Genomic DNA, 13827 nt, shown 5'->3' on the forward strand with positions numbered 1-13827 from the left:
CACGCTGTGGGACACAACTTGAAGGTCCTACATGGGTGGCATAGGGACCCTTTGAACATTTCTAACATGTATGCACATGTGGTGGATATACCCTCTTGTACAGATCTTCTGCGCAGAATTATGGAGTTGGATAAAGGAGATCACGGGCATCCCAATACAGCTTGACTCCCTTACATTTCTATTGAAGATACCACCTAAAAATGATGATACGTACAGACTACCTAGGATTTGTGAGGCCCTCCTACAGGCAGGGAACATTTCTATTGCACAGAGGTGGTGTCAATCCACTATCCCAGACAAGATGGACTGGCTGCAGAAAGTGTGGGATGTATATTCAATGGAAACATGCACTTATATTGCCCATGAAGAGACATCATCATTTAATGACGAAAGGGCGACTTTTATAGAAAAATACATCACACCCATTGACCGAAATCCTTCCCCGGAGGACCAAGATCCCAGTACACCTCAATAGACTTGAAGAAAAGTTAGGAGGGTTGATTGATATATGTAGAGCCCCAAGTATTAGCAGGATGGCCATCTAGAAAAACTGTTAAAAGCTTTGGATCTTTAAGCAGTGGTATACCCCAAGACAAAAACATATATTGACAGAGGGCCGCAAGGAACCTTTGATGACAACCTTTCTGGATGATCCTGATTTCACTGGCTCTGAAGATAGCCTTTGGTAATGTGCCTGAGCCTGCTCTCCTCAAGTGCCAAATGGCCCATAGATGGAGGGATAGCTGGATGCATCCTTTTTAGTTTTAATTGGTGTTAAATTATCACTGTGGATTTCCATCCCGACACCGTGGAATATCCAATGCATGGGAATCTATGAGAGATACAATGGCAGGGAACCAAATTATAAGGTACCTACTTTCTTGCCTAAAAGGTAGCATACCATTGTGGCATCACAAAAACACATGACACTTGGAATATTTCTCAAACAATAACATTGCATTAATCCTTCAAGTAACTCAGCAAATTCATGAAAAGATACAGAAGACAGGTATTTTGTTTAACTTCTTTAATGTGTTACAAGTTGGTTGTCCCTTGTGGAACATAGTACTTGCTTGTTTGCTTTAGAACAGTGGTAAGGCAATTGTTACAATTTCAATGTACAGGTTTTCCACATCTTGTATCAACCTGTAGGACTTAATTCTTGTTAATGCTTTTCAGAACGTCTAATGTGCTGTTTGAAGCGCTGTAATGTTGACCGCCAAAGGAGCGGGAATCCCTTCAGATGGCCAGGAACTGGACAAGCCACTAGTGGAGATACAAAATAAGACTCATTTACATGTCTGATGATATCTCAACCAAAGAAAAGTCTTGTGAAAGCACACTCCATCCTCCATTGGCCGTGGCTCTCTCACCTGGTTAATGTCTCGACGCTGGGTTGGTGGGATGTCCTGCATATCTCGGTTATAAATCTCTGAAAGGGAAATTACAGCAGAATAAGTGTGGATGTTGTGGAGCTTGGCCACAAAGGGAGCTTGAGAGATGTCCACTATTTACTGACTGAGAAGCAATCACACTATTGTAAAACTGTAATGCATCGTAGAGCCTGAATGGTATGAATAGTATGTTGGCCAGAAGAAAATCGCATCATGTGACAAACATTGTAAACCATGAAACCTGAATGCGACCATTGGGAGTCCATTTTGTAATTGCCTGCCATTTTCCTTTCTAAACGCTTTTGCAAATATATTCTGTGCTTCAGATCTACATACGGTGTGAGGCCACAGCTTGAACTTTGAATGCTAACGTAGGCAGCAATGTGAAACCCTGCAGAAATACATTGTTTTTCTTATTCTGTGAAGCCTTGAAGCTGTACATAAGCACCGACAAATCAGCAACCCAGGTGCCAGCCTGTCTTGCAAACGCTGTTGTAGAAGGCAGTTAAATAAGAATTATATGCGACTAACGGTGCTCCTCCACGAAAGATGGTATTTTCTCTGCTTCAGAACTGTCTGACCCTTAGCCCATGAACACAGTGAATAGATAACATTAGTTGGAATGTCTCCCTGCTAGAACATGTTATCCTTCCCTGTGCCAGTTCCCCATGTTCCCCAAAACAGTAAGCTGTCTCCGTAGCCTCGGCTAGAAATACCAAGTGTTTAGACTGAATGAAGTTACGTGCATAACTGTCAATTACTGAGCCCTAGCATGTATGTCATGCATATGGTGGACTGAATAATGCTGTAGAATGATGATGTGTTATGTATATATATTACTGCTTTATCAATGCTCTCTCTCTCTCCTCTTACGGTGTCTGTGAACACACATGTCGTGAGGTGTTGAGACCCGGCCAGCTGACTGAGATACTCTGAAAATAAACCAGACGTGTTCTGTATCAGTGGAGTCTGAAAGAGGAAGTATTAGACAGACTCGTAGTACAATTAGTAAGGAACGGAAAGACGAAGTGAAACAGTGGGCTGAGACGTATATTGATTATGGCGATGAAGTGACTGTGCAAAGTTCCATATCTGATCATAGAGGCTTTGGTGAACACCAGGTATTGTTAGAATACATGGGAGATTTTCTTGTTAATGTATGGAGTGACTTAACTGATACCATGATACTGCAAGAGTTGCGCGATTTGATTGTCCTTTCCTACTCACGAGATAGTACAGCGAAAATACGAGAACATGTAGGGCGAATATTTGTGTTTAAGCGAGAACTTGATCGATTGCATAAAGATATAATGAGTAAGCATGAACCGCATATGTCCAGAAATTATTTCTTTCGCCGTTGAAACCTGTTAGTGAAGAGATGCAAATTTGTATGCGAGATGCGCTTAGATGGATTATGGATATTGCCATTTCCCCGATTGAAGTGCATGATACGTTTAGTCAATGTACACCGGAAATGCAGAGAAAAGTGTTACAGGTTATGGTGGAATATTTACAGGATGAATGTATGAAGAAGAATTTTTGTTGTCCTGCTGATTTGATGACGATTTATAAAAGAGCATTTTCGTCTGACACCGGAACTGCTGCTTTTTCCCTTGATTTGGCTTTGTTGCTTAATAGACGCTCAGATCCAGAATCCCCTACTTTGCAATTACCCATGAGGGAGGTGCCTCCCACATTTGTCCCGAAAGTAGAAATTCCTGCAGTAGGACATACTCCAGCACATACGATAGAAGCCCATTATATCGCACAGTTTGTACATGTCCCTTTTTCTAGGAAAGAAGTGAACGCTGTAAAACAGTCGGTCCCTGATATTAGGAAAAATCCTGCCGGTTTTAATAAGGAAATTGAATCTGTTTTGAATTAATCTGTTATTACACTGAGTGACATTGATGTATTGTTCCCTGTGATTCTTCCTGCTGAAATATGGAAACAAATTAGAAGTATAAATGATGTGCCGATGCTGGGTGATACATTGATTAGAGTCGATAGTGAGAGAAAGGCTGGAGAGAATCCTGCGCAAGTAATTTTAACTTTGCCTTCACGGATAGTATTAAAATTGAAAACTTTAGTGCCTGAGAAGAGAATAGTTTGGGATAAATTGACTGCTTGTTTACAAGGTAAATCGGAAGGAGTGACAGGTTTTTTTAACCGATTTGAAGAAGTATTTGCAGATTTTAGTGCTCAAGATCTAAGTACAGAACCTGGAAAGAGATTATTTGCTGATAAATTTGTGCTCAGATTGTTACCGGAACTTCAGACATTGATAATGATATCTTAAAGTGCATGGCAAGCAAAGTCACAAAGTGAAGTATTACGCATGGCCCAATATTATGAAAACCGAGTAAATTCAGAAAAGGATAAGATACAAAGGAAGAAAGGAGATCTGAAAACAAGAGTGTTACTACAGCAGTTAGCCAAAGGTAATAGAGTTGGTGGAAACGCACCATCTAGAGTCCAATTTGCATTATTGTCCAACATACATGAGGGTCCGATAGGTATACATCATTGTGTCTATTGCAGACAGGAAGGCCATTGGCGAGCACGAGCACAGTGCCCGCAATTACAGGGGTTAAATGGGACTATTTCGAGAAGACCGTTTAGAGGTCATCCAGGAATAGGGGCCCAGAACAGAAGTCAATTTCAGTCATCATTTCAGGATAATCAAGTTAATCAGAATAAGCAACAGAACACCATGAATGGTACAAATATTTTTGATAATCCCTCCAATGCATATTACTCCGGAGACATTACATCTGATGATGTACTGTTCCCCTAGGACAGCCCGAAGCAGGGTTTGGAACCAGTGCCTATTCCTGTTAATCAGAAAGGGCCCTATGTAGAAATGAAAGTTGGGAATAGGGAGCATATTTTTCTAGTGGACACAGGTACACAGAAATGTTTGATCGACCATCAGCGGGTTCCAAATATACCACTGTCAGGGCATAGCAATGTTTCAGTAGGGTTCTCAGGTACACCAGTAATTATTTCCAGTTTCATAGCCAGTGCCAATCACATTAGGTCCATTCATTGAATCTTGTCCATTTCTTTCGACAACAAATTGCAGCGAAATTTGGGGTTGAACCTGTTGAAGAAAATGAATGCAGCAATTTAATGTTCTCCTGATGGAGTGTACTTGACGATTTCGCCACAACAAACTCCTGTATCACAATTCATGTCTTTACCATTACCGACTGAATTAAGTAAAGTACCGACTAGTATGCGGGCAGTAAATGATAACGATGTAGGAATTTTAAAAGTGGAACCAGTAAACATTTTTTGAAAGAAGGAATTACACTACCGCGCATTCCGCAATACAACATTTCAACTGAAGGTGAGCAAGATCTGAAATGCATTGTATCCGATTTAATATCTAGAAATGTAATTGAAGACATTTCTGGAAGTGTATGTAATAGTCTGATTCTTCCAGTTTACAAGAAAGGAGGTAATTAAATCCCTTACCATTTTATAATTGATTTACGGGCAGTGAACAAAATTGTTGCTTCAAAATTCCTGCTAGTCCCTGATGTCACCACAATTTTGACTATGATTCCAGCCTCTGCATCACATTTTAGCGTAATTGACTTGAAGAATGCAGTTTTTGGCATTCCCGTTCATTCAGACAGTAGATTACTGTTTGTGTTTACAATAGGAAGACGCTCAATTACATTCACACGTATTCCTCAAGGTTACACTGAAAGTCCAACTATTGTCACGCTCACCTGGTCTCCATGGGGGCGTAGCACGTGGCTGCACAAATGATGTCTGCACTGGCCTGGCACTGCGCAGATGATGATGCTTGCTGCGACTTCTCCCTTGTTATCACCCCCACGAGGCGTTTGTCTGCAAGATCGGAATAAGATATTAGCTACTGAGTGGGTTTGAATTGGACCCACCTCCTCAACCACCTGATGTCCTACTCCTCTTTGATCTCACCTTAGAGTTTTGTAAGGTAGGCTCTCCGTCCTGCAATCTAGCAGGGGTGCAATTAACACAGTCTTTCCCTGGATCTAGTTACTTCACTGATCCGGTGAGCGGTTGCCGCGTCTTGGAGAGCTGGGTCAAACAGGTAAGTCTCTATGCCAATGGTTGCTTGGTATAGGTGCTTGAAATCTTTATTCCCCAAGTCCTTTTTTGATCTGTGTTTTGTATTTTCTTTCAGGCGTGGTCTCAAGCGGATTTTGAATGGAGGATCAACTCTTCCTGAGCAGATTTCCTTCAGGTGAGTAGAAGCGCAAGAGTGTGGTGCTGAATTTTTGAATAACTGTTTTTCCTTCCGTGCGTGACTAACCTGCTGTTTTTTTTCCTTCTTTGCAGAAGCAGCGCGACTCCGTAATGAAGAATGGAAGAACTGCTCCGAGGATTTTCCAGAAGAATGCTGACCAGCGGGTGAGTATTAGATGCCTGAGCGGATACCTTCCCTTCAGCAGGTGCAGAGGTCCGGGGGAACGGCTGAAGGAGCAACCGATGGATGGAAGGCTGCAGGTAAGGCCTTTGCTGCTGTACTGACTTCGTTTCTCTTGTCTTTCTTCTTCCAGGTACCGATGGATGGATTTGTGGATGGGCATGGCTGTAGCAGTTCGATGACAGGACAGACATGGTGAGCATTATGCTGCAGAAGTGCAGAATAACGTGAAGCGTGTTCTGCTTGCAGGGCGTGGCTTAAATAGCCTTGTAAGTAGTTCCAGGTAAAGTAGTCCCTTTACCACACCTTGCCATTCAGGTAAAGTAGTCCCTCAGCCACACCCTGGGTAAGTAGAAAGGCTCAGCCTCACTAGACTGAGTAAGTAGTTCCATGCGATTTAACCCATCTTATGAGCCTGGCGCAAACGGCGCCAGGACTGAGTCCAGGAGGTTCTGGGACACTCCTTTGGGGCTTGATAAGCCCTTATGGGAGTCAGTGACTGGGGTGGGCCCATCGGATCCAGGGGGTTTTGAGTACAAACCATGACAACTATTTACAGTAGGGCTTGAATTACCAGCAGGCTGTATATTATTGCAATACATTGACAATCTGCTTATAGCAGCAGATTCAGAGGATATTTGCAAAGAAGGTACTGTCTTATTATTGAAACATTTAGCAGCACACGGACACAAAGCTTCATTGAAGAAATTCCAGTATTGTCAAGAGGAGGTGGCCTATTTGGGCTACCTCCTATCGAAGGAGGGAAGGAGATTGACACCAGAATGCATAAAAAGCATCTCTGATATGCCTATTCCAAATACGCAAAAGGAATCCAAGGCTTTAATTGGCATGGCTTCATATTGTAGGCAGTGGATTCCAAACTTTTCTATGATTCTAAAACCCAGAGAGGCACTGACAAGGAAGGATGTTACCTTATCTTTGCCATGGAACATGGAGTGTCAACATGCTTTTGACCTGCTCAGAGCTGTGCTATGTTCAGCTCCGGTTTTGGGCATGCCAAATTATGAGAAGTGTTTTATGTTGTTTGTGCATGAGAGCGATGGATATGCTTTGGCTGTTTTGACTCAGCAACACAGGGGCAAAAATAGACCATTTAGTTATTGTTCTTCAACGTTGGATCCTGTTGCATGTGCTTTACCACGTTGCTTGCAAGCTGTTGCTGCTGCATTAGTGAAACAAACCGAGGGGATAGTTTTAGGTTACTCTTTAACCGTGATGGTACCCCATTCATTAGACGTTCTTTTAAATAGAACACAGACACAACATTTCACATCCGCCCGACTAACAAGGTATGGACTGATCCTATTTGCACCGCATATCCAAATTAAGAGATGTTGCTCTTTGAATCCGGCCGAGTTATTGCCTCCTCCAAGTGAAGGAGGGAGTGAGGCGAAATTATCACATGATTGCCTAATTATAACTGAGCAAGTGATGAAAAGAAGAAATGATTTAACCGATATACCCCTGAGAGGGCCAGATGGAGAACTGTTTTGTGATGACTCTTGTTTTAAATTACCGAATGGAATATCAACGGCTGCTTATGCCATTACCACACTGAAAACTATTGTAGAGAGCAAACAAATCCCATATAACTCAGCACAAGCTGCGGAAATAATAGCTTTAACTAGAGCATGTGAAATTTCTGAAAACCTTACTGTGAACATATACACTGACAGTCAATAAGCCTTCCGGGTAGTCCACAACTTTGGCCGATTATGGGCTGAAAGGGGTTTTCTGACATCACAAGGAACCAAGATTCAACATGGCACTGCGCTTCCTAAGCAATTTGCAATAATGAAATGTAATGCCCATAAAAAGGTAACGTGTAATGTAGGAAAAGGAAAAGCATTTGCGTACAGAATCGCAAAACAAACTGCCAAAGATTTGCACACCAAAATGTATGTCGAAACAACAGAAAGGGTGTCCTGCATGATAAAGGATGGAATTGGGAATGTGAAAGAAATACAAGCAGAGGCTACTCCTGAGGAAATAAAACAATGGTCCGAGGGTCCAGCAGAATTAGATCGCGAGGGTTGTTGGGTAGACAAAGAGAACCGTAGATGGATGTTGCCGAATGCGTATGTTATGGCAATGGTTACTATGGCCCATGGTCCAACACATATTTGTGCAAACAAGATTTGTCAGCACCTTGATTCTGTATGGTACAATGACAATATTACAAAAACTGCCAAAGGTTGGTTCAACATTGAATGACTTGTTTACAACACAACATTGGAAAGGGAACAGTGACACCAGTAGGAAGTTTTGGTACTCCCTCAATGCCCTTTGAAGTAATCCATTTCAACTTTATAGAAATTGAGAGATGCCACAACTTCAAGTATGTCCTTGTAGTGGTCTGTGCATTTAGCAAATGTGTAGATGCCTATCCCCTGAAAGATTGTTCAGCCATGTCAACAGTGAAATCCATGTTAAAGGAATACTTTCCGAGGTTTGGGCTATCACGTGTCATATGGTCAGATAACAGCCCGCATTTTATAGCTGCCATGATATTACAGATCTGTGCAGGCCTCCAAATTGATAAACAATTCCATTTAGCCAGACATCCGATGAGTGCCGATCTTGTGGAACGGCAAAATAGTATTTTGAAAAATAAACTGGTGAAAATATGCGCCAAAAGTAATTTGAAATGGCCCAATGCTTTACCGCTAGCCTTGTTTTCTATGCGTACGTCTGTGCAATCAAAGACTGGTCTCTCCCCCTATGAGATTATAATGGGGAGACCAGCCAATGTATGGAATGTGCCACGTCCGAGAAGGTTAAAGGGTATAGAGTATCCATTACTTACTGAATACTGTAAACAGTTGACTCAAGACTTGCGTTTGATTCATCAACAGGTGCAAGAGGCTCTTCCTGTCAGATACACAGGCCCAGGCCATCGTCTGCAACTGGGGGACTAGGTCCTGATCAAGAATTTTGAGAGAAAGTCTTTGCTTGCACCGCGGTGGAGGGGACCATACCAGGTACTCCTGGCCATGGAGACTGCGGTTCGAGTAAGCAGTCGGAAGCATTGGATACATGCAACACACACAAAAAGAATCCGTTTCCTTTGCCACATGAGAAAGAGATCGATGATTCTTATTTCCAGAGTGAACCAGCTTTAATTGATCACAAGGACATCGCCAAAATTCAGCCGAAACCACTTCCTGAGCCCAAGAAGGGGCCTGGGGAGATTGCAACAAAACCTGATACACCAGTGTTATCTCAACCTTGTTTGCCTGCTGCCTCATCATCACCAATTGCATCACCAATTGACACTGTTTCTGCATCTGCTGCAAACAACGATAGTGCATTGTTCATCGACCACACCATACCTGGAGCTTCAAGGTACAATCTGCGTCCACGAATTCGGAAGAAATTGCAACAGCCTTTGTTCCTGGGCCACGGATGGGCCTAGGGAAAGGGAGAGTATGAGCTGCATTGGATGAAAGCTCTGACACGCGATTTCCCGGTGCTATTTTTGAAAGTGAAGGGCTTTGAAACCTAGCACAGACAAGCGGGTGCAAAGGTACTGACACTATGGAAAACTGATGTTGATACTTGCTCCTATATTCTGGAGCCTCTGAGGTAAACACCAGCTTGCTGCCATCTTAAGCAGACCGAATTGAACTTGCTTACATTCTACTGACTAAAGGTGTGTTGCCGTGTAAGACTTTTCTCGACAGACGCTGAGAAACTTTTGAAATAATCCTTTATAGATCATGCCTGTATTTGCTCCTGCTGCCTCTTGCGCTGGTGAAGACATTAATAGAACTATAGACATTAACATTGAATCTGCTCCGAGAAAGACTTGGTCCATTAAGACTAAACTGCTCCTGGCCATCATACTTATCTACATTATATTTACACTTGTTCCAATGTCCTGGTATTTAGAAGATATACATCCAATGAATACCCTATTGCCCACTATCAATGCTCCCACCATGACCCCAGCTCATGTGCTTTCTTACACTCTTCCTCCATGAGATGCTAAACACAGAAAAGGTTACGATAACAATACTCTGTTATTGATTATGAATAAGACACATGCAATCTTGAATGGATCCAATTGCTGGGTGTGCTCGCATTTACCCCAGGATGGGGAAAGAGGAATGGGTTGGTATATACATCCTCTACCCCTGAGTACTGCCTGTTCATGCATCAATAAGAGCTGTTTTTTGGGAGATGGAATGATAGTGTAACTGGAAACTTTGATGGAACTAACATAAATTAATTTGAGAGATTGGTATTGACACCCTTGGGTTGTTCCGTGTTTTCAAACGGAAGCAAAATAAACATTGCATTGACCAGCCCCATTGATAGACTCTCTTGACCTTACCAGTCACTGATTACTTTTAAAATGGCTCCTGTAGGTATCAACGATGCCATGCCTCCTTCCTACACTATTAACCATAGTCCACATTCTGTTCCATTCTGTTTGCGGAAAAAAGGTTCTGACCCAATGGGTACATTTACCAGATGTATGAATACTGCTGTACTTGAGCACGAAGAGAAACCGTTATATATAGGAGGTCCAGTCTATTTTGTATTTGTATTTTTGCCTATCCATGGTTACCTAGAAACTGGGAAGCTACCTGTTATTTAGGGATACTTTTACCTGGTGTATTTCTCGCTACAACCTCTGAAATAGCAAAAGTATCCAGATCTCGGCCCCGGCGGGATGATGCTGCTTGGCACATTTTTGGTGACATAGCTAAATCCTTATACATTTTTGAGGACAAGCTATACTTCATGGAATATTAGAAGACTGTCCAAGGTGTTAGAAAAAACAATTAATGAAACCACTGACATACTATACAACATTACACTGGAACTAAAAGCAATCAGATTAGTTGCACTTCATAATAGAATGGTTTTTGGCATTATTATGGCTGACCGTGGAGGTGTATGCAAATTAGTGGGATCAGCGTGCTGTGTTTTTGTAAGCGACTCCTCCCCTACAATATTTGAAGTGATTAAAAAATTACATGTTCTAAGTTCTGAAATTCACTTTCCCACAGGTGGCTGGAATCTAAATTTGAGTACATGGTTCTGGGAACTGTTACGATCCTGGGGTTGGAAATTGATCGCAATTTTGATCACGGTGTGCAGTATCTTCATACTCTGCTGTTGTTGCATACGCTGTTTGCCAGAAATGTGTTCAATAATCACAAATGAATGTGTACAGATAATTAGTACAAAGATCCTGAAGCCCAAACCAAATATGATAAATGGTGGTCTCAAACATGAGAATGAAATAATCAAGGAGTTTATGGCAATCAATATTTCTGATAATGATTATGATAGCGACTTGGGTAGTTCGGAAAGTGATACTTGGTCCGAGGATGACCCAATGTTTGGACGATGCTATTGGCTTAAGGCCAAAAGGAGGGTTTGTAAAACTGTAATGCAATCGTATAGCACGAATGGTATGAATAGTATGTTGGCCAGAAGCAAATCGCATCATGTGCCAAACATTGCAAACTATGAAACCTGAATGTGACCATTGGGAGTCCATTTTGTAATTGCCTGCCATTTTATTTTCTAAACGCTTTTGAAAATATATTCCGTGCTTCAGATCTATACATGGTGCGAGGCCACAGCTTGAACTTTGAATGCTAATGTAGGCAGGGATGTGAAACCCTGCAGAAATACATTGTGTTTCTTATTCTGTGAAGCCTTGAAGCTGTACATAAGCATCGACTAATCAGCAACCCAGGTGCCAGCCTGTCTTGCAAACGCTGTTGTAGAAGGCAGTTAAATAAGAATTATATGCAACTAACGGTGCTCCTCCATGAAAGATGGTATTTTCTCTGCTTCAGAACTGTCTGACCCTTAGCCCATGAGCGCGGCTAATAGATAACATTAGTTGGAATGTCTCTCTGGTAGAACATGATATCCTTCCCTGTGCCAGTGCCCCGTGTTCCCCAAAACAGTAAGATGTCTCTGCAGCCTCGGCTAGATATACCAAATGTTTAGACTGAATGAAGTTACGTGCATAACTGTCAATTACTGAACCCTAGCTTGTATGTCATGCATATGGGCGGACCGAATAATGCTGTACAATGATGATGTGTTATGTATATATATTGCTGCTTTACCAATGCTCTCTCTCTCTCCTCTCACAGTGTCTGTGAACACACGTCATGAGGTGTTGAGACCCGGTCGGCTGAATGAGATACTCTGAAAATAAACCAGACTTGTTTGGGAAACGAACTGCATGACTGGCGTGTCATTAATATATGGTTATTGTGCCTTTATTCCATATTTGGTCTTATGTCTTTGTCCAATGGTGTACATTCTTAAATCTTCCTTTTCATGTTGGCCTGCAAGACCAAACAGTAATACCTAAACTCAGGACTGATACAAGTCTTCAACTGTCCCTTGGGATGGTGCCCTGGCAGAATGACTACTGATATCTCCTGTCTAAATCATGGGAAATTGATACTCCCCCTGCAATGCACAAATGGGGAGCTTCCCTCTGATGTAATTGGCAGTGGATTTATCTGCAGGGACTAAGACATGGATGAGAAATATGATTTCTCTCACACTGTTAGTGTGCTGTCTGTGTGTTTCAGTATGGGGTCTCAGGGAGATGAGCATTGCGTACAGCAAGGATGCACAGAAACAAAATATCAAAAGCGTAAATCAACATCAAATTATTAGTTGGTTGGTGGGTGAACAAAAGGGAAATTAACTTTGAATGGGCATGACAAGGCCCAATGTTTATCTATTTCAATCATCTAGAGATGATTCACCGCTCAAGCAAAAGTCACACATGTAGTGTCTTGTGACCTTAATGTATCACTTGCCACACATTCCAATTCACGCAGAGTTGGGGATCTGCTACCAGCATTGTAGGGAATCTTTACCTGAATACTGAAATCACCTCCCATGACACACATCACCAGAAACATCCAACACTTTCACTATTCATAGACAATGAAGAATGGGAGGGTGCATTACATGCAAAAGGTCATCTGTCCTCTCCCTCGGCCTGCTTCCCAACAAGGCTTACTCTTCTGTACTGATCACGCTTTCAATTAAGGTCTTGATGCCCCAAAAGCAGAGAGGCCCCCCTCGGGAAATGTGGGGAGAATCCGAAGGCCTTGCAGCAGAATGAAGGTGCTTTGATCACGGCTACAGATCCCAGGAATATGCCTCATCTTTTGGAATACTGTCATGGCCAAGAAAGAAGTGTGCCTGGGAGCTATAAGTACCCTTAGACTGTGAGTGAACCGACAGAAGTTTCCAGTGTGTGAAAACCCTGAGATCTTGTTGGATAGAATAGGGAACTGTACATCAGACTGAACACACTCAGTCCCCTTAGATTAGACCAGTGCACTAAGTCCATTTACTCCTCTATCCTGATGCTGGTAACCTAGAGTTTCACTTTGTACTTTAGGTAGTTTTCTATCGTTCCTGTAGGCATTTTTCCAACACTCCCCGCAAGGAAAGAGGAAGTTGTTTGAACCATACCTTGTGTTTTTTATTGTCTGATGCATACATACTTTACAAACATATTTTTAGCAAAGTCCTGACCAAGAAAAAGTAGTGGTCCTTATTTTGATTTGCATCAGATGGCTAAAGAATGGGTGTACTTTGGCAGTCAAACACAATGTTTGCAGATTGCTGATCTTCCTGAGGGCCTACATCTCACCCTGCAGTCAGCAAAAGTAATGATGCCCCTACACCAATATTGGGGCATGTTCTACAAAGCTTTCCTTTACCGGATGAGCCCTGCTCATGCCCAGTGAACCACCTCTGCCCATCCCCACGTGACCTGTGGCCTGGTGTACAGTGTGCACGTTGTTACTGCAGCGGCCCCCATTCAGATGGCCAGTACCTGTTTAATCTGCTGGCATCTGCAATAGTGATGAACTGGGAGGCAGTGCACTGCTTCCCCCAAGTCTCTGCCCAACGTTGAGGGGCTAGGCCGGTGAGTGGGATGCAATACACAGCTTTGAGTGGAGTATTGATTGGGGCTGTAGA

The 13827-nt window shown here is 42.4% G+C and overlaps 1 protein-coding gene across 1 annotated transcript in view; it reads right to left on the reverse strand.

Moving 5' to 3' along the window:
• Positions 1-1063: 1063 nt before the first annotated feature.
• Positions 1064-13827, reverse strand: part of LOC138567819 (calpain-11-like) — a 245382-nt gene continuing 232618 nt past the window's right edge. Inside the window, exons 19-20 of the mRNA XM_069646315.1 lie at positions 1374-1432; positions 1064-1266 (exon numbers count right to left, since the gene is read on the reverse strand). Of these exons, the coding sequence (XP_069502416.1) occupies positions 1240-1266; positions 1374-1432 (86 nt within the window). The 3' untranslated portion in view covers positions 1064-1239. The remainder of the gene's footprint in view (positions 1267-1373; positions 1433-13827) is intronic.

Source organism: Ambystoma mexicanum, chromosome 2p, assembly GCF_040938575.1.
Source record: "Ambystoma mexicanum isolate Mex_15411 chromosome 2p, UKY_AmexF1_1, whole genome shotgun sequence".
In the NCBI taxonomy this organism is placed as follows: domain Eukaryota; kingdom Metazoa; phylum Chordata; class Amphibia; order Caudata; family Ambystomatidae; genus Ambystoma; species Ambystoma mexicanum.